The 26,037-nt window shown below is 37.8% G+C and overlaps 1 protein-coding gene across 2 annotated transcripts in view; it reads left to right on the top strand.

The window, feature by feature from the left end:
• Nucleotides 1-26,037, top strand: part of LOC134212632 (photoreceptor-specific nuclear receptor-like) — a 115,716-nt gene that overhangs the window by 64,457 nt on the left and 25,222 nt on the right. Inside the window, exon 5 of one of the 2 annotated variants that reach the window (XM_062690648.1) lies at nucleotides 12,953-13,024. The exons of the other annotated variant lie outside the window; for it this stretch is intronic. Within the exon in view, the coding sequence (XP_062546632.1) occupies nucleotides 12,953-13,024 (72 nt within the window). The remainder of the gene's footprint in view (nucleotides 1-12,952; nucleotides 13,025-26,037) is intronic. 2 annotated transcript variants of the gene reach the window in all.

The following is a 26,037-nucleotide window of genomic DNA, read 5'->3' on the forward strand; positions in this document are numbered from 1 at the left end:
ACAAATTTTCCATACCAAATAATATTATCAATATTTTTGAGAAAATCAATCGTTCGCACAATGGATTTTTTGCCTGATTTTAACGATAGACTCATATGAAGGATACGATTCATTCCATTTCAGACTGACCAAAATAATACAACTTTTTTGTATAGATTCGTCAAAACAAATATCGATAAGCACTTATTAAAAAATTAAAACATCTTCGAAAACAGCACGTTTTTTATACACAACACTGACTCAGGACCTTGCAGATCTGGGAAGGTAAACTTATGTATCTTAAAAAACCAGAACTTCACGTTTTACTTTCGCCTTGACCTGATGCAGCGAAATTTTCAATCAAGAAAAAATCAAACTCATTTTAAAATTTGTTAAAATGCATAAGGTCAATTAACTTACTTGGCTTTTCAGTGGAATGCGGAAGTTGCCAGACATTGATCTCCATAATAATTTGCAATTTATAAATAAATCATTAATACTTCAGCGAATATGGTTTATGTAGAACCTTCCAGAGCAAACCGCCCTGCGGCGTTTGGAATTGCATTATACCAGTTGGTTTTATGCGTCATTCTTGACCAAAAATGAAAAAAAGCCTTTTTTCACATAAGGTTATTTTTTCGACTTCTGAACCGAAAAAAAGTGTGATGATGTTTTTTTGTTAGGAAAGTTATTTTAAGCTGCTAGTGGACGGTCTTCAGGTACTTGTCATAAGTTGAGTCCGTACCACTTGATTGTACCTTTGACAGATACATAACAGTAACAGTAAGACCGTCTTCAGTGTGGTGGAATTAAATGGAATTGTACAAACTCGTCTTATGACAAGTAGTTTTTTTTCGTTTCGTTTCTTCATTTGAGGAACAAATTTAGAAATTTATAAATAAGTCTTCCAGCAAATTGAGAAAATTTCTGGTGAATTTCGTGAGAATATTTTTTTTAATATGTACTGTAAATTGAAATCAGATATCAGTAAATTTTCACAAGAAAAAAATAGCAGCAAATTGAGTTGAACTTATCGAGTCCAGAAAAAACTTTGAATGTCTATTTTTTAAAAATACCCGGAATGTTTAGGCTAAAATCAGGTAAAATTCGAGGAAAATGTATTGGAATTTAAGTGATAGTTCAAAATAATTTCTGAGAAGAATTCCTCGGGAATTTAGCGAAAATTCGGAAGATTTTTTTGGAGAGCTCATTAGAGAATATAAATAAATTTACTGTTAATTAAAAAAGTGTGAAAATTAAGGCTTTTTAGGTTCTCCTGGTTTTTGTTTATAATATATGAATATTTATTAGTTTTATAGTATTATTGGCCCTCCTTAGCCGTGCGGTAAGACGCGCGGCTACAAAGCAAGACCATGCAGGGGGTGGCTGGGTTCGATTCCCGGTGCCGGTCTAGCAATTTCGGATTGGAAATTGTCTCGACTTCTCTGGGCATAAAAGTATCATCGTGTTAGCCTCATGATATACGAATACAAAAATGGTAACCTGGCTTAGAAACCTCACAAAAACTGTGGAAGTGCTTAATGAACACTAAGCAGTGTGGGGATGGAATGCCAATAAGAAGAAGAAGAAGAAAAAGAAGAAGAAGAAGTATTATTGGCAAATAATAAATTATACAATATGACTTTCTCGTTTGCAACCAGAAAATCATTATTCAACAGCGAAATTTTGGCAGAAAGCACCATAGGATAGCCCCATATAAAGTAGTGAGCAAAACTACCAAAAGACCAATTTTCGATTTGGGTATGTAAAATATGATTAATACACTGCTTATAACCTGTATTTCTATAATCAGGACGGTTTTGAATTTTTAGGTTTTCAGGGGGGGTTATGCGTTCAAATTGCCCCCTCCTAGAAATCACATTTTTACGTTTTTCTTGGAAAACGGACAGCTTTGCCATATTTTCGTCTCAAAAGTAACATATTTATATATAATTACAAACAGATCTATACAAAACAAAACAGATCTATGCAATAGGCTTGATAATGTAATAATAGATCCATCCAGAATTTAGTTTTTAGGAGTTTTATAAAAGCATATTTTTACGCAATATTTAACGAACAAAAAAGTTTGGTACCCCGCAATACCCCGCAGTGAAACATCATGCAGTACACCGTTGCACTCTTAAGCTTTGAGGATCATGAATAAAAATCAGCCCAAATTCACCATTTTGTAAGATACATGAATTTGAAAAGGTGCCCATTTTTGCGTTTCTCGTATACGCCCGAACGCCCATAGGGCTGTACATGGCCGGAAATAAGTATAAAGACATGCAATAATATATCAGAATATAATGTTCAATATTCATTTAAAACCTTGTACACATACACATTTTGTTTCTTGAGTTGATTACATATAAAAACCTGTACTCGCAATTTTGGAGTTTTTGGGTTGGAAACAACTATAAAAACAAAATTAATTTTTCAAAAAACAAACACTTTATTAAGGGTCTTTCGACCGATAATGGTCCTCAATAATGTGTGCGATGGCCTTTTCTTATTAAAACTTCTTCCAATCGTCGAGGCATTGAAGTTATGAAATTCTTCAATGTATTCAGACCCATTTTAAACCATTCATCTCGAATAGCCCTTTACAGTTGGCCAGCCATTTCATAAGTACTTCCATGGTTGAAAACATTATGTGAAAGCATCTCCCAAATGTTCTCAATCGGATTGAGATCCGAGCTGCGGGCGGGCCACTCCAATACGGGGATGTTATGATGCTTCAAAAACTCTTTAGTAGATTTGGTGCCATGACAGGCAACATTATCTGGTTGGAACATCATGTTATAATCCGTTCCATTTTCGGAATACGGAATGAGATCTTCTTCCAAAAGCTGGCAATACATATCTGAAATCATCCGCGTCGAAATTAAACCAGCCAAGGAGGATACCAGCCAAGCTAATACCGGCCTAGATTATAACCGTTCCTCCGCCAATATTTCGTTTCTCTTTTCTTGGTCGCTCTTGCCCCTTTTATCATACCAGCGGCTACTAAAATCATATAGTGCATCAAGGTTAAACTTCTTTTCGTCACTAAAAACCACGTTTGACGATCCTTCGTCCCAAAACCGATACTTTTCGGTGACGTAAAACACGCTTTCTTGCGACAAGATAGAAGCTTTGATAGGTACAGGCGTCGCTGATGTAAACGAAACATTGAAATCTCGCTTAACTTTTCAAAAGGTCCTAAGTAACATTTTTTTCATGAATTAATTTGAATACTGCAATCAATAGCTTTCATGTTGTTCTGTTGATTGCGCTATTCAAATTAATTCACGAAAAAAATGTTACTTAGGACCTTTTGAAAAGTTAAGCGAGAAATCATTGTTTAAAATTTGACGAATCCGACGATCAGAAACCGACAAATCCATTTCCGCTTTAATCTCTGCCGATAACAGCTTGTCGTGGATCGCCATCCGTTTTATTCCCTTTTTGATTCGCGGTATGGATGGGCGTTCAGATCGCTTCTTCGTGGCATACTTTTTGCCCATCCGGAGATATTTGAGTACAACATTCTTTCTCCTACCAATCTTGATGCCGATTTTACGCAAGCTCATCCCTTGTTCTCGAAGACCACCGGGCTGTTTTTTTTTTTGGCATTTTTGACGTAGGACTTACGTCTTTCATTACTATACTGGGTGTCATTTAGATTTTTAGAAATCGAGAGCGTTACACTGAAAGGGAAGATTTTGAACGTTACTAGCGCCTTTATCTTTCGATGGATTTTTAAGATTTATATATCAATCGACTCGGACACTCTCCAGCAATTTTCCAACTTTATTGAAAGTTAAGATTGTTAATGATAAGCTATTGAAAATTTCAATTCTTGTCAAGGCCAATAAAAATTTCATATATAATCAATCTCGTGCATTCCTAACACGGACATCAGAATGCACTGCCACGTGCCTTCGGATCTACCGCAAGATTTTATTTGTACATAAAAGAAGCAGTGCCTTCCGTGTGTGATTCATTTAGAGATGTCGTTAAATCCCGATTAATCGATTAGTAACTAATCGATTACTCTCGATTCCTGTCGATTATTGAATCGATTGATCGTTGGATAATAATCGATTCAAAATTAATCGATTATTACAACGATGAATCGATTAATGGAAGTAATCAATTAATTTGCGACATCCTTATGATGTCGTAAAATCCTGATTAATCGATTAGTAACAAATCGATTACTCTCGATCGCTCTCGATTATTGAATCGATTAATCGTTAGGTAATGATCGATTCAAAATTAATCGATTATTACAACGATGAATCGATTAATCGGAATAATCGATTAATTTACGACATCTCTAGATTCATTACAGTTTGTGACAGCAGCGCGTACTGACGTGCTTTATGCTCGCGCATTTTTTCTCGCATTTTTTTACCTACACAGCATGCAGTCGCCAGTGGAAGAGCTCCCGGTGAGTCTGCGAGTGTGCGTGAAAAAAGAGTCGTGATCGTCGGATGCAGTGGTGTTGGTTACGATCGATGCAATCGCCCATCGCATCGCTCGGAGCTCACGGCTAGACACCGATGATGGCTGACGCTGCGGTGGTGGATGAAGAATAATAAAAATAGCCCAGGGAAAGTGATTGGTTCAATAATCCACATCATTCCGAGATGGGAATGAATTATGGTATATGACTGACCATATGTTAAGTTGTGGTTGGTACTAAACGACAAGTACATTAAAACAGGGTTATACCATTACAGTTCTGATTCCTTAGCAAAAAAAAAGAACTACAATACTGATCAGTTTATAAGGGTTTAATAGTTGGAAATAAAGCGAAGCTAATTATGTTTTTAAATGTTGGTTTTATTTCTAGAAGTTTTGAAAAAACAAATCACTAATTATTCTATATAGTATGAATGTTGTCGTTTCCAATACCTATACCAATCAAACCTCATTAATTCAAAAGTTAAATGTAAATACGTTACGATTATTCAAGTCCTACGTCTACTCGCGGTTATGTTTAAAACATTACCCATTATTTTTTTAAATTGCGAAAGTAATATAAGTTGAATTATGATAATAACATTTTCATTTCTTGTTCACAACTTTTTACTTTTTGCAAGAAATAAGCCTCCACGAGACGAAACAAAATGGCGCAGAAAACTGTCTTTATCCTTTTTTCCGAGCCAGAAAATAAAAAAGATACGAAATATTTAAAACACAGATGATTGTCTGACGAAACAACCCATACAGAATATGCAACTTACTAATACATTCATTTCGACAGGAAGTTGGCTGGGATACCGTAAAAATAGTAAAGTGTATGAGAAGAGAAGGGGTTAAAATTTTACAGTTTTGACATTACTACATAATTGAAGCTGCTCTTTGCCACAATATCTTTTGTAAGTTCAAAAAAAATCTAAATATCAAATAAATGATATTCTATTGTGTTGATATCACAATATGACGCTTATTGAATCTTTTCTATCTTCCTATCTTCTATCATTTAAGAAGTTCTACTCAGCGAATTTTCAATACCAGAAGCTAATAGTTGTTTTTTGATCATTTTAGAAAATCTGTGCTGCGTCAACTTGTCTGTGACCTGAACATAGTGTTAAAACCTTCATATGACTTATATTATTTTATCCAGCACCATATAGGCTTATTGCAAGCCAAAAAGTGACCAAATTCCGTTGGCTCCATAGAATATGACAAAAATCGATTCTATGGCGGAAATTGGTCCCATACCCCATTTAAGCCTAGAAAAAAATATTTTTCTGATGAATACCACCATTTATTGCATGATTCATAATTCTGGCCAAAGAAACCTTCTTTTTGCCTTTCTCGTACAATAAAGTTGTACCGAAAGGCTATCATTTCACACCAAAATCGAACTTTTTATAGAAGTCTCGAAGACCCATGATGTTATATACCAATCGATTCAAGTATGTCAAGTACTGAACAAATGTCTGTTAGTCCGTGTGTATGTGTGTGTGTGCACACGAAAACCAAAAAACATTAGCCACTTTTTCATTTAGTAATTCTCAACCGGTGTTTTCGCAACAAGTTGCATTCGACGGGGGACAAACCCTGATTGATCGTTATTGAGTAAAATCACGATCGGTCATTGCGTTCAAAAGTTATGAAGAAAATGGTGTGTTGAACCATATAAGCTTGGTTGGTTGATTCGCTATACAGCGTTTGCAAGAGCCGTAATGTAGGCAATTATTTATGATGTGTATCACACTAAGGCGAACAAAACGATTGCATCGAGAAAGGCATCGTCACCGCTAGGTGGAGTAATCTGGGTTTTCCTATTGTGAAAAGGCAGGAATAAAGATTATTTCCCGTCACCTCCTTATTTTTCATCATATTACCACTTAAATAATATGACTATTCTTGTCTAGTTGTGTTCCAGTAGGGTTTGGAAGAGATCTGCATCGGTGCTATTCAGAAGCGGTTAAAATCCTTTTACCCAACAAATTACAAAACAAAACAATCGTGAAAAAGACTACTTCATTGATATTTTTTTCACCTACATTTATCAATATCAGTTTAATTGTTTGGACCTAATTATCAACAATTATCTGAAAACAGTATTTATTTCTACAGCAAATGTGAAAAATGCACTTTGGTGCCTTTTTGACCTCAAAACCCCGCAAATAATCCATTTTACCAACAATATATGTATAGTGCCCTTCTATGAATGCACAGTAAAGAAATAAATCTTATTTTAATACAATATTATTTATATATAAAATGGCGAAAAATCTGACAAATCGTGCGAATGGCAAAACCAGATCAGTAACTACAATTCAATAGCTACGTCCCTGTAACAGTACTGACTGAATTTCAATGAAAATTTTCTATTGAATTGATATTGATATCTTGTGCATGTTATTTGTAAAGAAAATAATTATTTTTTGTATTTTGTATTTTTTATTATTGTTTAACCCTAAAGTGCCCTGAAAATCTTAATTTTTAATAGATAGGGGGAAAGACGGCTTTGGCAGGTTTTGTTCTATTATTGGCAGGGTTTTTTTATGACTGACTAGGCTCAAATTCGGCCTAAACATTCTTTGCATATCAAATAATATTGTGGCCAAATTTCATAAAATTTGGTTGACAAAAACCCCCTACCAATAATAGAACAAAACCTGTCAAAGCCGTCTTTCCCCCTATGCGAATATTATTTTTTCCAAGCATCACTCGTGGATACTATTTTAATAAACATTAATCCATCGTTTCCTAGCTCAAAATCATTGTGCTGTTTTATTCGATTGGGGAATTTGAGAAAAAAAAAAGCAAGAAAATAGTATTTCCTATCATTCATCACTAAACTAATGCAATTATTCTTGTTCAGTTATGCTATCGGTTATGGTTTTGAAATGCCTGGCATCAGCGACATTAAGAAACGATTGAAAGTCGTTTTTAGCTCATAAATCAGGAAACGATACATTTGAGATACGATTGACTTCATTAGTTATTGTATTGCAAACATTTTTCAAAATGTTCAATTTGTTAAGAAAATTATTTTCAGCTTTTTAGTGAAATGTCTTCACTTGTCATAAGAGTTTGTACCATCCCATTTAATTCCACCACTTGATTGTACCTTGACAGATACGTATTTCGACCTCAACAGTAAAGTCGTCTTCAGTGTCTCGTTATTGAGTCAAGTGGTGGAATTAAATGGGATGGTACAAACTCGCCTTATGACAAGTGAAAATGTTCAACTTTTTTGGACAATTGAATCAGTTGTTTGAGAAACTGCGTATATCCATTTCACACAGTTTCGAGAAAAAAACAAAAAAAAACTGTTTTTGAACAAATTGAATCCGAATTTTTCGATTTCTTCGATACAGATCAATAGTTTTTGGCAAAACTCAACACCCTGGGGTACTTCCAGTGCGAAAACTGTAAGCAGTACTCCATAGTTGCTCTTCAAAGTACATGCTCAATGAGCATTGCTTGTCTTTCTTTTGCCTTTCTCGTACACTAAGTGTACTACCGAAAAGCTATATGTTCGCTCCAAAAACAAACTTTTTATAGAAGCCCCGTAGACTCATAGTATTGCATACCGATCGACTCAGCTCGACGAACCGAAGTGACGTCTGTCTGTGTGTGTATGTATGTATGATTGTGTGTATGTGTGTGTATGTATGTGCGCAAAAAAAATAACTCAATTTTTAGGTAATTATCATTGACCGCAACAAGTTGCATTCGACGTGGAATCCGGTCCCATTGTTACCTATTGAAAATTTGCCAGATCGGCCATTGCGTTCCGGAGTTATTTCCTAATTACTGTTTCCATGTTTAAAATCGAAAAAAAATTCGTTTGGAGCAAAAATGTTTAGCAATGAATGCAAACAAATGGGAATTGTTGAAAATTATGGGATCTATCGCCCTAAAGTGTTATTTTTGCCTATTTTATGTCTCTAGCAGCACCATCTCCGCTAGGGGGATTAATATGGGTTTTTAATGCAATTTTTGCCATAATACTGCCGAAAAATTGTTATATATGTAGTTTCTCAAACAAACGGTTCATTTTTCTTATTAATTTATTAATTTTTACTACAAATATGGAAAATTTACATAAAAAGATGCCATTGAAATTTCTACTTTCAGCAAAAAGTGTTCGTAGTACCGACCAGTCTTCTGTAGACTGTACTGCCGTTCTTCGCATAATTGTCCCATGTTACCTTTGATGAAAATCTCAAACTTGAGTCAATTTGTTCCACTGAAAAAATGCAGTTGTTGTTTGATGATTCTAGAGACTGAAAATCGTTTTATTAAGTAGTGATTTGTTTTATGTCCTACGATCTTATCGGTTCCGAAATCAGTGGGATACATTGACTTGAGTTTTTCATCAAGGGTAACAACACAGTTAAAAATTCTGAATGTTACACGCAATGGAAATATTTGAACCCTTGTTTTTGTGTTTAATAGCCTTTAATTTTACATTCAACTTTTTCTTGTACGCAATATTGAATACAAGCTGCATAGTAACGACGACCGGTAATTTTAAAAAGTGACGGAAAAATAAGTCGAATCGAACGGAGCCTTTTTGTTACATCATATATGCTGTAACATTTTTATACTGTGAAGGGTAACAATTATGCGTAGAACGGCAGTGTAGTATCGGAAAAATATCGGTACTGGAGTATTTTTATTGCTGTCGGTGTTTGAACTTGTATCTTAGAAACCGTATGTAAATGTTATAACTACATATTTTCAGTTTAAACAGCTTGACACCTGATGAAGGCATGACGTGACATCTACGAAATAAATGGGAAAAGCAATTGGAAATCCATCAAGCATATTGGTCAATAGATTGATCAGTTTGATAAAATATCTTTAACAGCGTTGTCTTGAAAAATCTAATATTCTTCAAATAGTTTCAGACAGCATTCAAGAATAAATTTATCAAACTATCAGCCAATCGATTTAAATAAGTTAAGTTTACTGGATTAATTTTGAATTTATTCAGGACTGAAATCTAAAAGTTTCATGAACAGAATCGTTTCAGCATAGAACATGATTATTTGCATTCTGGCTTTATTCAATTTTGCGATTTTTGTGACGATATGTACCTCAAATATTCGGGTTGCTCATCATTAAATCCTCTATACACATTGACTGCAGGACCGAAAATGGCTAGGGAATTTCCCAAACATCAGGTCAGAAAAAAGTAAAAGCACTACTCGTCAGTTGTTACTTTTTTGCAATCAGTTGAGTCCATTTATTAGCCGTTCAAAAACTTCGACACTCCGCGGGCTATTCTGCTTCGGCACACCCCTTATAGGCTTTGTGGCCGTGCGGTTAGCGACATCAATCCGTCTAGACGCATGTGCTGTGAAGTGTGAATTCAATTCCCGCTCCGGTAAAACAGAAAACTTTTCGTGAAGCATGATGTTTGTCAGTTTTCGGCGCCGTTTTGTGTTTGGATTATATTTTTTTGCAATTGCATAAAGTGGTGATATTAGCATATAAGTTAATTCTATCTATTAGAATTGTTTTCAAAATAATTTTGTTAAGAGTTTATCAAATGCCGTATAGTATTTTTTTTCAAGGGTTTAACGTATGGTAAAGATCTGGTCCGTTGTCACTCTCCAGCTTCTTCGGGTCCATCGTGATGATTTCCTTCTACCAGCTGTCTTATAGTTCTTTACCTGTTGAATGGCATTCTTACTTTCCCTCAAGATGGTGTAGTTGGCTACTGATTGTCCGCTGAACTATCGTAGTCTCGTTCGTTCCCTCCGTTGCCTTAACCCTCACTGTCTGCACTTTCAACACCATTTAAGTTTTCTTTGAAGTGCTGCTTTCAGCTTCCGATCAGCTCACGTACGTCCGTCAAAATGTTCCAATCTCGCTAACTTTTATCTACTCAGTGACTGAGTAAAGAGACGACAGACTCTTTTTCATCTCAAGGAAATTATTCGATTTCCATCAAAAGCAGGACTACTCAAAACCATGAGCCAAATTTTTTGAGAAGAAAAAGACAGCAATACAATTTTACTCAGTCACTGAGTAGATGAAAGTAAGAGTGATTCTTATCCTTGCACTTAACGGATCGCGGCACGATACCTTTGCGGCATGCGTTGAGCTGCTGAGCTGATAGAACTTGCGTATTTCTTGAGAATGACACAGCTGTACCATCCATCTTCTAACACTCAGGGTCTATCTCATTTGGAGAATTAAACTGAAATTAAACTTAAAAGTGACAGTTCAATAATTTTCAAATAACCCTGCTCGCAGAGCAATATTACTTTTGACAGATATCGAATCATTTTACATCGATGTCTTATTAGAATTGCTGGGTAGCACCAGCCATTCTTATGACCGGGTGATTTTTTAATTTTCGAACTGTCACTTTTAAGTTTAATCCTCCAAATAAGACAGACCCTCCGTATCTCCTAAGTGGCGTTTCTTGTCCTGAAAGAGGCGAATCTGCTATATTCGTTTCCGTCTAGAGAGCATTCCACGTTTTACCATATTCTCACTCATTATTCACCATTATTTTTTTTTGAATATCCACAGATTTATTGCTAGACAATTATGTCAAAATAACATTAAACCCGTATGAATGATGATTTAAATTTCAATCAAATTAGCTAATCAAATTTAGAAGGAATAGACTATTAAAATGGCATTTGAGTCTAAATTTTAATCTCAGGTAAAAAATGTTTGCGTCCCTGATTGTGCACAAAAAGACGTTTGGTTTGACGATTACGCAGCTAACTTCAAATTTCCTGATAATTGGATTTTTCACTTATGACATAACGTTTTAGTTCACATCACAAAAGCTTAAGAACGTTTTCAACTTTGAAGCACACATATTTGAATATTTCAAGGGACAAATTGTTCCCACCCGAAAGCGAAAAGAGAGAACTTTCAGATAATCTTCTCTTCTATATACCTAAAAAATGAATTTCTGTCTGTCTGAACCTTATAGACTCGGAAACTACTAAACCGATCGGCGTGAAAATTTGTATACAGAGGTTTTTGGGGCCGGGGAAGGTTCTTAAGATGGTTCGAGACCCCTCCCCGCTTTGGAAAGGGGGGCTCCCATACAAATGAAACACCAGTTTCTTCATAACACGAGATCTTATCAGAGAATAATCCTATTTTAGGCGAAACGAAGTTTGTCGGGTCTGCTAGTTTCATGATAAAATAGCGGGCTTGGTAGTCATATGGCTACTGCTTCTGCCTCATACGCAGGAGGTCGTGGGTTCAATCCCAGGTCCGTTCCATTCTCCTACTTTGTATCTTTCTCTTTATTTCTCATGTTCTAGCAATCGCTAGAACTGGAAATGAACTTCCATACCGTTTCCATTACTATTCCTATACCTTCAACTTGAGTATTCTAGCAGTAATCTGCTAGAATTGGAAATGGTCTATAGAGCTCGTTTCCTACATCCAACTAGAAATTCCATCAGTTACCTTCTCCTATCTATCACATTGGCAGCTCGTTAACCAAGACGGACCTCTGCCTCTCCAACCTAACCCAGAAACTCCAACAAATTCCGCATGAACTCGTGGCAAGTGCAGAGGTATATTGCTTGCAGTGGGCGAGTGATTGCATCATCATTTCCTCCCCCTTCCCAACATTGACTTGCATTCTGACGTGGCAGGCGCCAGTATGACCTAACAAATGAGATCACCAGTACTTGTACATTGAAGATGTGTGCTAGTCCCAAGCAAACATCTGTTGGTTCCCTGTGCAAGAACAGCTGATCTGGTCATAATGGAGTAGCAACTACGAGCAGTCAATCAAGCTCAAGCTCAAGCTCAAGCTCTGCTAGTTTCATGATAAAATATATAATATCACTGACAGTAACTATCAAGACTGGGTGATTTTATCTAGACTAATTTTGTTCTAATACAGAGCACACTGTACAAATTGTTTAAAGTTCCGAAATCTTTGTTCCATGTTTCGGACTGCAAAAAAAAACACCATGATGCATGAGTTGACAAGTTTTCGTTTCATTTCCATTTACTTTTGCCATAACTTGTCTAGACTCCCTACATTTCGATGTTCTATATCTGCGATGAAACTATTCTGATTAGCCAATGAAAATAATCTATCTACTGAAGAGTGAAGACATAGCAATTGAAGGAAATAGATTGATGTTGTATCGCAATTCAAAAATTTGTGAAACTAATTTACCACTATTGAAATAAATTCGTACTCCCAACCAGCGGATGTTTGACTTGCTTATGATTCTGTATAAGATCTGGGGATACGCGAAACCATTAGATACTAATTTTAAAAAATAAGGTCTTATACAGGCATTGTTGAAAAGTTTTCAAAATCATGAGGCCTAATACAATATTGGATAATGTTCAAGCGTTTTGCATATGCCCAATTACTATACAGACTTTGGTGGGCACCTAAACAGAATTGTAAGAAAATCCAACAAACGCTGATTGGATGTACAAATATTCACAGTTTCACTTTCCTTTTATTTGACTTTATTTGTTGTTGCTCATTTAATTCCAGCAATCCATGAGCCACGAATAAAGCCATCCAACTTAACATCTGTACGCTTGCTGCCTTTCTACCCTAACCAATGTACGTATATTGAACGATTTACACTTCTATTGTTTATTTGAAATTTGATTCACAATTGATATTCTAAAACCATTATTTATCCGATTTTTACTCCACGCTCCGATTGGTGTAGCGTATCTTGTTTGCTGACGCAAAAATCCACGATTATCACACGAGTCTTGAACAATCCTCTTACCTGTCGCAACGACGCCAGTAAGATTTTAAGCACTTCAAATTTGATTACAACCATATCAGCCCTACAGAATGCTCGATGCCCCTGGCCCTCTTACAAGAAATGATAAAAATCGGATCCGGAAGCAGCAGCGCGAAAGCAGCTTTGTTTCAGCATCGTTATTTTCAATTTTCCCACATCACGATCACACGGATTCGTCGTCCCACTTTGTTGACTCCGGCCAGCCGCCCGGCGGCAGGGGCGGGCGGTCGGCACTCAGTTGCGCTGGGGAGGAGCGTTGGTCGTTTGTAAATTTTCTTAACCCGAAGGCATTTTCACAGCCAGAAGCTCCGGTTGTTTGCTTAACGAGTGGCACCAACTTTTCCATCCAGCTTTTGTCATTTCCTCGTTGTATAAAAGGGCAGATAGCATCACGCAAAGAATGGTAAAAAGGCACAACTTATTCATGCTTGGTGTGATTGTACCTTTCGTGTACATGAAGAAGGATTCATAATTTGTTACCTTCTTAATAACATTGAAATTAAAAATGATGAAATAATGAACAAATTCTAAAATCAAATTTCACAGAAGTTCGTTCGAGAATTATCACAGACCCCTTAAAATTTATATAGAAATATTGTTGTTTTGAATACGAATAAGAAAGGAAGAAAAAAACATTCTATTTTTGTATATAATGATTTTGATAATTTTTTAGTATCTCGAAAATTTTAAGCTGGCAAAATAATTATTCGATGCTTACTTGAACAGGATTAAATAAGTGACATGCAGATGTTCCAAGTCCCAATTGATTTTCTCCACAGTCCAATGCATTCTAAAAAGAGTAACAAAGTAACTTCTCGACCAACACTCGCAATTACCACACAGATAAAACAAATGGCTCTTGTTCTTGGCAGTTCATTTCCCAGGGTTCATTCTGTGAATTCATGTTTCGTCAATCTCACATCCAGAACCACCCTCACTCCAGCCTCGGAGACGCCCATTTCGCATCCAGCGTGGTGGACTTCAGCAGCGCGTTGCTCTTGTATTTGCTCCTGACTGAGCATAACTTCGATTCCAACCCACCCAATTTGCAAAACATATTTTGTTTGATGACGAGCCCCGTTCCATATCTAGTTGTTGTGCGCCACACTGACTGTGGTCTGGTTCAAGTTGATTCGCTCCGGAAAAAAATCCTCAGCGCCGTAACGCTTGCCGCTCCGACAACGGCTGGCGGTGAAGACACAAAAAAAGGTCACACTAGTCCCCTATTAGGGTAAGGGAGGTATTTTGGACCACCAGTTCGACGGCTCATATTTTGGACCACTGAGTGCAAATTCCCCTTGGTGGTCCAAAATAAGAGCTTCCGTAAGGGTGGTCCAAAATACATCCTTTACCCTATAGGGCACTCCAAACCGCCAGGGATCGGAGCTGCGCGCATCTCACGCCACGGGGAGGCCGGGTGTGGGCCGGAACGCCATGAAACAAAACACGTGCCGCGGGAAATTACATTTTCTATTTTGTGGCGAAAACAGACAGAAGGAATGTTCGGCCCTCCACAAACTATGTGCAGGGTACAAAAAAAAACAAACTGTCTCACCGTTGTTGTTCGTGTTTGGCCGTGCCACCTGCAGAGCGATGACAGTACCTACTCAACGTTTGAATGTCGGAGGAAAAAGGTTAAATCTGCTTTCGGTTCAATTTGCGGGTGCTCGGTCACAAATTGCTGTTGGTTACATTTTTGCATAACAAACACGGAGTGATGCACTATTTGTATGGCGTGTACGATCAGGAAGGGATGTGAAGTGATAATTCACTTTTGGACAAGAAGCAGAGAAACTAATAACATTTCAGTTGTAGAACTTTTTGTGTGCAAATTGTGTTTAGGAAACTGGGTTGTTGGCGGTTTCATATGCCAATTAGAGGAAGTATGTATATGTGACAATAATTTTGTTTCGAAATGCTGCATTTTGCTGCCGTTGTGTAATTTGTTGCAGCATTCGTTTCAACGGTCTCGATGCATCATAGAGAAAGATCTGATTCCATGTGGGCTGTATTTGTGTATTACATCCAAAATACGAATCTAACAAATCTATACATATAACATCTTGGCATTAACAGATTCTGAAAGGTTTTAATTTAAAAAAAATGTTACCATTTTTCGTGCAGATACTGTATTAAACTAATACAGAATTATAAGTTGTGCTTAAGTTTAATACAGAATTTGCAACGTTCTTATACAAGAGTTTATGAAATTCTGTCATCTGCTGGTTGGGTTAAGGATTATTTGGATTATTTGGTTAAGGATTCCAAATCGTTAAGATATTCAACGGATTAAACCGTTGTTGCATCAAATTAGTCTATAATCATGCTCTCTCATCTCAACTATGCTTTGAAAACCAGAATAAACTTAATACAGAAATGCTATTATCATTTTCGGCGTTTTTCTTTTTCAAATGCGTCTCACACAATATAAACAACATAACTGCTTACATGTTTGTAGTAGGACGGAGGATTAGTATTATATCTACCATATAATGGTATAAACAATTACATCATATTCAAAATAACAAGTCTTCTCCTTGCTTGTTCGTTCAAGAGACTTGTTCTTCCTTGTCATAACGGGAATCAATGTAGTTTTATTCTGGCATTTTTTACACTGAACTTTCGAGTCAAGTTTTATGGAAAGTAAATATATTTTACTACACAAGCTCTAAAATAATTTTCTATTCGTTTGTCAAAATAAATTTCACGAAGTTAAATCAGTCGTCGCAAATATGGTGTTGTTTTAGTTTTAGTTATGGGAGAAGTTTCCACAATTCGATATTGAAGGGACCTTTAAGGTATAATGAAATATCGAGCAATGAAAGAAACATTAAAATAGGTACTAAGATTGAAAAAAAACTAATTGTTGTGAAAATCGAACAAAACAAACATGATTTCTTGTTTCTGATGTGTTTGTCATTGCCCAAAGCCCAGTAGCCTGCAAAAAATTGAATATATCGACATAGGGAGAATGAATCCTGGAAAAAATATGTTTAGAACACAACGAGAAAAAAAGATATCCGAATGTTTTAATGTAGAAATCAAAAATACAGGTAGGGTAACGGTACCAATAGTGGAGGTATTAGTAGATCAACAAAAGAAAATATTTTTTTAAATTGATAATTATGGGAAATTTAAAGTTTTAATACCTTAGCCAATAGATAAACTAATAAATTTGATAACAAAAATGAAATTGGTGTCATTTAATATCAACAACATATCAAATCGTTTGCAATGGGTTGCTAATGGGTACACTGTTCCTTTAGTGGCGGTAAAAATTAATTTTGGTTCCCATAGTGGTGCTATCCATTGATTTCTTATGAGACTCGCCACTATTGGTACAGTTGCACCACTATAGGTGCAAGGGAGTCAATTTTATTAAGGAAAATCATTGTTTTCAATAGTTTTTTGAGCGAAATCTTAGGATAAGTTGTATTTAACAGGATATTTAAACCACGACGCATCAACTGAAACCATCGTAAAGTGTTTAATTAGGAAAAATCTCATTAAAACCCCACTACCTCCACTATTGGTGCTACCTCCACTAAGGGTACGGTTACCCTATGTTGAAAGGATCGAGAAGCGAAATAGTTATTCGAAATCCAGATAGCTCTGGTACTCTCAAGTTTCAATATATACTGCCGCTAACCGCAAGTCAGACTTATCTGTATATGGGCGCCATATACAGATAAGTCTGACTTGTGGTTAGCGGCAGTATACGCTTCAACGGATTTATGTGGGTTTGGATCTAACGCTCAGTTCGAACAAGATTCCACGCAGAGCGGACATAGCAGCACGCTGGCGCTGGTAGCATTTTCAACGGAAAATGGCATCTTTGGTTATCGGCGTGGTTGCTGCAGATCACTCAACCTCGAAGAACCATCAGTTTATGTGAAGAAAGGGTTCATTACAAAAGTGGCGTCTGTTACGGTTCCGAACCACCAGTGGCGATGCTGAAAATTTATTCCAAATTGTGGCGTCTTAGCGTGAAGTCATCGAGTGGCCGACGGAAAATAACAGCACGAAGTAAAATTTCAACGCAAGATTCCGATGAGCGTTTGGTAACAGTTATTTATTATAAAGGCACATTGGGGAAACAAATTGGTTCTTCTCAGGACCAGCATTTTTTTAACAGTAGGGGTTGATAGCAAAAATGGACTAGGGAGGGAGTGCTAGTAATGGACCCTTTAAGGACGGAAATTTACTTCAATCGCTTCGCTAGATGTGACACCAGATGACAAGTAAAAGTAATCAGCAATGCGCTTCGTACATAAAACATGCTAAAACATTCATTTTTACTGCTAAAATAAGTATTTCAAAATAATGTAGCCAGATTGCCTATTAGGGCCACCCCCGGGACCATAATAAGCAACATAAAGTTTGTTTACATACGTATTATAGTCCCCCCATTTGATTTACATGTTCCATTTCCACATGTTCCTGTTGCCTATTATGGACCCCCCCCCCCTTGTGTGCTAGTAATGGACCCTCCAACGTATTTATTTTTACAAATTAGTTAATATAACTTAATTTTAGTATCCCTACCCAAAACAATTGCATGTAACAACTACCCTGATATGTGAAGCAACTTTAACTAATGCAAATTTGCAGGAAATCATTGATTCCAGCGTTAACTTTTGGCTTTTGTTCGGGGGGTCCATTATACGCACGGGCCATTACTAGCACTCACTCCCTAGTTGCTGTTAGTGATTCCATCTAACTTTCTGTTGTAGCCAAACGATCAAGTTTTGCACTTTGAAGAAAATTCATCTTGGATCCACCTTTTTATGGTGGACCGGAAAAAAAATCGTTTTCATTTCCAATTACTTATAGAAGCAAAACCAAAGACTAACAGAAACAACACCAAAAAATCTTTTGCCAGAAATGCTCACTTTCTCTCGACGACAGTCAAATTAACCCTTATGTTACCGACAGGGTACCCGGGTACCTTTTTCGTTTTCAAGTGATTTTTTTAGGGTTCTAAGCATCGCAGGAACTTGAAACTCCGTGACATCTTCAAACTCGGCAAAATTTAGGTTTGGGTGATATCAAAATGAAAATCCAGTAAGGGGGGGCTTGGGGAGGGGCTTCTGAATATTTTTACCCCGTAACGTACCGACAGGGTACCCGGGTACCCACGTTCTTGGTATGATCATAACTTCGTCAGTTTTCAACCGATTTGGACGATTCTGTTAGCTATGGATTCAGAAATTCGTCCTCTATCCGATCTATGCCACATTGAACCGATTTGGATTACCTGGTTACCGGAATTCCGGATTTGCTAGACCATGTCTCAAAAATGGATATGCTGATGTTATAGAAACCAAATGATGGTGTCTTGTAACCTAAGTTACCAGTTTCGTAGAAAATTCGAGGATTATGACTTCAAAATGTATGAGGACCACCTGATCATTTGCTCTCGGAACGGACATCCCGGAATAGGTTCCCGTGGGCCCAATAGTGGCCACAAAATCATTTAGAAGAAACCCTGGCAATATGGGTATCAAAATTCTTAAAATTGTTCCGGAAACATGTTTTCCATGTAGTTGAGACCATAGGATGGATATCAACCGGAACGGTCATTCTGGAACAGGTTCCCGTGGAGCCTAAAGTGGCCACAAATTAATTTAGAAGAAACCCTGGCAATATGGGTATCAACATTCTAGGAATTGCTTCGGAAACATGTTTTTCAAGTAGTTTAGACCATAGGGTTGATGGAAATCGGAACGGTCATTCTGGAGCAGGTTCCCGTGGGGCCTAAAGTGGTCACAACCCCATTTAGAAGAAACCCTGGCAATATGGGTATCAAAATTCTTGGAATCGCTTTGGAAACATGTTTTCTAAGTAGTTTAGACCATAGGGTTGATGGCAATAGGAACGGCCATCCTAGAACACATTTCCGGAGGGCCTGAAGTGGCCACAAACTCATGTAGAAGAAACCCTGACAATATGTGTATCAACATTCTTGGAATTGTTTCTGAAACATGTTTCCAACTAGTTTATACCATGGCAATCGGAACGGCCATCTTGGAACAGGTTCCCGGAGGCCCTGAAATGGCCACCAACTCATTTAGAAGAAACAATATGGGTATCAAAATTCTAAGAATTGTTTCAAAAACAGATGTTTCCAAGAAGGTGGGAACGATGGTCATTAGGCCGAATGGCCATTTGGTCGAACGGTCATTAGGTCGAATGACAAGTTAGGAGTGAATAGTGTGGTGATCTACACCCACATTGTCTCAAAGCATCTACCCGTCAACGTGGATCAGGACAATGAAAACCAGGCAGCTCATCGATAGGTAAATAATTATGAATATTTACCTCTCGATAGTTACCTGATCATGTATATATATAGTATGTAAGTAGATAATAAAATTAGAGTTAAGGTAGAACAAAAGGCGTTTGGTAGCTCTCCCAGATATCACATTCCCAGAGGACGACGACTTCACTTCAATAGTGTGAAGTGAGCAGTAAGATGTAAAAAGTAGAAAAAAAAAGTAAAAAGTAAAATGATAGAAATGAGAAGAGAAAAGTGAAAAGTAAGAAATGAGAAGGGAGAAGTTAGAAGAAAGAAGTGAAGAAAGAGAACAGAAAAGAGAATAGGGAGAAGCTTAATGGGAGAAGAAGGAAGAAGCTTGAAGGACAAGAAAATAAGTAAAAGGAAGAAGAAAGAAGTGAGAAGGAGCAATCTGAGCAATGCAGCAAATGGGAAAGTGTGAATCTATTGCATCCACAGCTTCTTATTTACCACATTGTTTAAAATGCTCGGAATTTTGGGTGCGGTTGACCACCAAAGGAACGTCATCCAAAACTATCCAGAGTCAAGTTGGTGGTCGTTATCGCTCGGGAAAACTGGATAAGTATCAACATTTTTGAAATATTCCGAAAGCATGCTATTATAAGCTGATGGGCCTTCAAGAAGGGTTGCCATCGAAAAAGTAAACCAGTAAGTGATTAAAAATAGTCGAGTATATAGATGTCCTCTCTTACTCTATGTCTTCAACATCGAATAAGGATGAGCCCACATTGAGCTGAAGAACACTAGTGGTTACAAAATAGAAAATTAAGGTTCCACGGTTTCATTCTTGTGCGAAAACTTACTATTGCCCTACTACTTGTGGAAACATGTTTCCGAAGTTATCCTTGTGAGCATAAGCGTAAGATTACCAATTCGCAGATGCCAAGTTCGATTCTTTATCTAAGATGCTTCCGAGTGAGAAATGTGCTCAACTCTCTTATCATAGTGGATCCTATGTGCTTACCACACAAGACACATAGTTATGCAATTGATCGACATAAAAAAGCTTTCAAATGTTTTACTGTGGACATACTAATAGAATGGGGCCCTTCTTAGCCGTGCGGTAAGACGCGCGGCTACAAATCAAAACCATGCTGAGGGTGGCTGGGTGCGATCCCCGGTGTGCCGGTCTAGACAATTTTCGGATTGGAAATTGTCTCGACTTCCCTGGGCATAAAAGTATCATCGTGCTAGCCTCATGATATACGAATGCAATGGGCTAGAAACCTCGCAGTTAATAACTGTGGAAGTGCTTAATGAACACTAAGCTGCGAGGCAGCTCTGTCCCAGTGTGGGGATGTAATGCCAATAAGAAGAAGAAGAAGAAGAAGAAGATGATGAAGAATAAGAAGAACCAGATGCTCTTTGATTTGATAAATAAAATAAATATTCAAATTTGTTCCCAGTTCCTCCATAGGATAAAACGTCCTATCGTTGTGGTATGTCCTAATGTTGCGGTAGTGTTTAAATAGTCCATCCTGGATATAATACCATTAAAAACAATTATGGATCCGTTAAAACCCTTGGAATCAACCTCTAGAACACCTTTTGTTTGTCAAAATTCCGTTCAAAATGATATAAAATCAACGTTTTCCATTAAAAAATTGCTTCCTTTGAGCCTATTATTGCGGTAGTGCTAAGGTCCTATTGTTGTGGTATCGCTCTCCATAAGAAATACAGGCAATACCGCAACAATAGGACTGACCTTCAAAAAATAGGCAACAGCGTCCCTTCATTGGGGTAGTTTGTTTTTAATGTGATAAAAACAAAACAACATAAGTTTAGCACAGTTGACGTAATATTTACGAAACTAGAGTTAACAAGCATCCTATTCAACTATTACAATGTGGAAAAAGATAAACAGTTCATTTTTGAAGAATTTTCGAAATCAATTTTGTTTTGAGGGGGCTTAAGGAGGGCTTAAACGCCGCTATAATAGGTCGTTTTACCCTATTAGAATTTAATTCAAAATAAAATAAATTTTTATTATTTTTCTCAGAACCGTAAATACCGGTTCTCATTGGTGACGGCATTTTCGGTACCGGTACTACCGCTACCACAACCCTAAGCACCGCGTTGATTTTTGTTTCTGGTTGTAATAATTTTCTGACGGTTTTTTATGGGTTTCCTCCGTTTACTGGCTTCATCCTTTACATTCTTCTGCTGCTTTCGACGCTGTCTTCGCTCGTCATATTCGGTCCAATCACTCCTACAAATTGTTTCATAGCTCCCCATACTCAATAACTGTTTCTTCTAGTTGGACTTCGAGATTCCCGCTGGAAGGTTCACATTAAACGATTTTCCGCGGACACCCCGATTTTTTATTGTGAAAATTTCAAAGAGTTTCCCATTAAGGTTAAGAGTTGCAAAGAGCTTCCCCGGAAATTGAAAAAAAAAATCGCTGGAAACTTCAAAGCATTTCCAGTAAAAAGTCACAAGTTCAAGAATTTAAGGAGGAAGTCATTAAATTTGAAATTATCCCGAAAAAATCCGACGCCTCCGCCGATGATTTGCAGACTGGCGCACACCTCTACCCGGGCACCCGCAAGCAGGTCTAACAAATAGACCGTTTGCCGCTCAAAACGCACTATCCCGGTCCTGTAGGGAGTGGGACGCTAAACAAATCTGACCCGACTGATCGAGCGTCTCTTCACCACATAGATGCGGGTCCAGCAGTGTCTATTCTGGCATCGAGCAGAAGAGTAAGAAATGCTATTCCTCGGAAGCTATATCTAGGGACATTGGGCCAACAACCTACTGTTCTCGAAATATAATTAACCGTTTGAGAAACCAACCAATGTTCCGGTATTCGAGAGAACATCTCTCCCCGTCACAGAAGAGTTGGTTTCTTGTGGCAGCAAAATGAAATTTCCATAAAGAATTAAACACTTCCATAAAAAAAATTAGAAATTTACCACCACTTGATTGTACCTTGACAGATACGTATTTCGACCTCAACAGTAAGGTCGTCTTCAGTGTCTCGTACTTGACTCGACTTCGTCAAGTCAAGTCGATTCAAGTACGAGACACTGAAGACAACCTTACTGTTGAGGTCGAAATACGTATCTGTCAAGGTTCAATCAAGTGGTGGAATTAAATGCGAATAGTCTTATGACAAGTGAAGACATTCCGCTAAAAAACTTAAAATAGTTTTCTTAATCAAATAATTATAAAATTTCCATAAATAATTCAGATTTTTCCACAATACAAAAATAAATAGCATTTTTATAGCAATAACAATAGCAATTTTCCATGAACAATAAACTCTTTAAAAGAAGAAAGTCATGTATGGAAAACAAATCTCATTAATAAGTTTTATTGCTTATAAATGCTTTTCCAAGGAAATTTTTAAATTTTTTCATTGTGCTTTCTTGATTTTATTGTGTTTATTTATATTTTTTTATTATCAGACTAAGGCCGGAGTGGCCTGTGCTGCACATAAAAGTCTTCTCCATTCAGCTCGGTCCATGGCTGCACTTCGCCAACCACGCAGTCTGCGGAGGGTCCGCAAATCGTCCTCCACCTGATCGATCCACCTTGCCCGCTGTGCACCTCGCCTTCTTGTTCCCGTCGGATCGTTGTCGAGAACCATTTTCACCGGATTACTGTCCGACATTCTGGCTACGTGCACGGCCCACCGCAGTATTCCGATTTTCGCGGTGTGAACGATGGATGGTTCTCCCAACAGCTGATGCAACTCGTGGTTCATTGGCCTCCTCCACGTACCGTCCGCCATCTGCACCCCACCATAGATGGTACGCAACACTTTCCTTTCAAAAACTCCCAGTGCGCGTTGGTCCTCCACGAGTATCGTCCAGGTCTCGTGTCCGTAGAGAACTACCGGTCTTATAAGCGTTTTGTGGATAGTCAGTTTGGTACGGCGGCGAACTCTATTCGATCGGAACGTCTTGCGATTTCCAGCAACTATGCGTCTCCGAATTTTTCTGCTGGTATCGTTATCGGCGGTCACCAGTGAGCCCAAGTACACGAATTCTTCAACCACCTCGATTTCGTCACCACCGATAGAAACTCGTGGTGGATGGCTTACATTGACCTCTCTTGAGCCTCTTCCTATCATGTACTTCGTCTTCGATGTGTTGATGACTAGTCCAATCCGTTTAGCTTCGCTTTTCAGTCTGATGTAGGCTTCCTCCATCCTCTCAAAGTTACGTGCCATGATATCAATGTCGTCGGCGAAACCAAATAACTGGACGGACTTCGTGAAAATCGTACCACTCGTGTCAATCCCTGCCCTTCGTATTACTCCCTCCAAAGCGATGTTGAATAGCAGACACGAAAGACCATGACCTTGCCGTAACCCTCTACGCATTTCGAAGGAACTCGCCCTGAAACTCGAACTACGCACATCACCCGATCCATCGTCACCTTGATCAACCGTATCAGTTTATCCGGAAATCCGTTTTCGTGTATTAGCTGCCATAGCTGGTCCCAATCGATTGTATCATATGCGGCTTTGAAGTCGATAAATAGATGATGTGTTGGCACGTTGTATTCGCGGCATTTCTGCAATACCTGACGTATGGCGAACACCTGGTCTGTGGTGGAGCGTTCACCCATAAATCCCGCCTGGTACTGCCCCACGAACTCTCTTGCAATTGGTGTTAGTCGGCGGCATAAATTTGGTGTCAGTCGGGCGGATTTGTATAGAGTGCGAATCAAACACACTCTGCTGTGCCAAAGGCTTGCTTGGCTAAAGCATGTGATGAGTGTGATTGCTCTACGCATCCGATCGCGTGTACTCAGGCGACTAATGACGGTGGAAGACCGACACTTGATTACAATTAATTGCAAATTATTCAGCAACTCGGCCGTACGAAAACCATTTTTTTTGTTAAATATCTTGGTTGGCCAAACGTGACCTTTAAGTGGTCTTGGTGTGTAGGGGTTATCACGCCTATCTAGAGAGTAGGAGGTTGAGGGTTCAAGTCCCTCCAAGACACGTGGATTCTTTTTCGCAAATTTCATATCAATTTATTCATTTAGAAACATGTGCTGTGCATATGCACAGCCAAGATATTTAACAAAAAAAAAATGGTTAAAGTTAATTAGTATTTAGTTTTAGAAAGCATTCACGTGTAATTTAAGTTTGGTTCACAGGATTAACATTCAATGTGTTTTGGTATAGAAATTTGAACCTTTCATAAATCAATCATTTCAGCATATAAATAATTACTTGCATTAAATGTAATTCAAACCTTTGAGTAGCCTGTCATACGACGAGTTTTAGTACTGTTCCGTTCAATTCCGCTACATGGCAATCCTTACAGATACGTATCCCGATCTGAACCGTTTTTAATGTCTCATACTTGACTCGACTCGGAAGTACGATTCTGAAGAGCTTTGGTTCATTTGGGTTGTTTATTATTAGGTCCTGCACAAGTGTTTACTAATCAGTTAGGAGATACTAACATGCATTTTTCGATCATTTTGTTTAGAAATTTGCCTACCCTTGCAGCACGACACTAAATTCAAAATTGCGCATTATAATCAGATGCTCTTTGATTTGATAAATAAAATAAATTTGTTATTTTTTGATAATTGTCACCTTCTATCATTCACCTTCAATTGTCACGATGCGATCGCGAATCAACAGCGTGGCCTTCATGGCCGTGCGGTTAGCGACGTCAATAGTCCAGACGCATGTGCTATGGAGTGTGGGTTCGATTCCCGCCCCGGTAAGGAGGAAACTTTTCGTGATCGAAAAATTCTCCACTGGTCCACTGGGTGTTATGTGTCCTGTCCGTTGTCTCATACTAGGTGTTAAGTGTTCAGTCTGTACGACCTTTGGTCGAAGACGGTGCTCCTGTTTTTTTGAAACTCTTCAGCCGAACATCCTGGGTTTTTTTTTCCTTATTGGGCACATTTTCCACTGCAACCAGTTGGTTGATTTATTATCCATCCTGGATACTCAATAACTGTTTCTTCTCGTTGGACTTCGAGATTCCCGCTGATAGAAGTTTTACCACTTTCATAATTTCTAATATTACATCAGACGGGAGTCCTCCACATGATGATGCGATTGTATGAAAATCGTTCCGATCGTGACCAAATGTTCCTATTAGGCTATGTGCCGTTGTATTCATCTAAACGGGTCGATATTTTCGGCTACATTACGTGTTTAACGAATGACATTTTCGGTCAAATGACTCTTTCTGCCAAACGACCATATCAGTTAATCTACATTTCTGACCAAACAATCTATTTGGAAAAACAGCTATTTTTCACCATATTATATTCAAATTTTGAAAATTTTCTGTGAAATTTCAAAAAAAAATTCTTGAAGGTTCACATTAAACGATTTTCCGCGGACACCCCGATTTTTTATTGTGAAAATTTCAAAGAGTTTCCCATTAAAATCCGCATTTTTTCTGAAGAAATTCCTCAAGAGTTGCAAAGAGCTTCCCCCGGAAATTGCAAAAAAAAAAATCGCTGGGAACTTCAAAGCATTTCCAGTAAAAAGTCACAAGTTAAACAATTTAAGGAGGAAGTCATTTAATTTGA

This window comes from Armigeres subalbatus, chromosome 2 (genome assembly GCF_024139115.2).
Source record: "Armigeres subalbatus isolate Guangzhou_Male chromosome 2, GZ_Asu_2, whole genome shotgun sequence".
In the NCBI taxonomy this organism is placed as follows: domain Eukaryota; kingdom Metazoa; phylum Arthropoda; class Insecta; order Diptera; family Culicidae; genus Armigeres; species Armigeres subalbatus.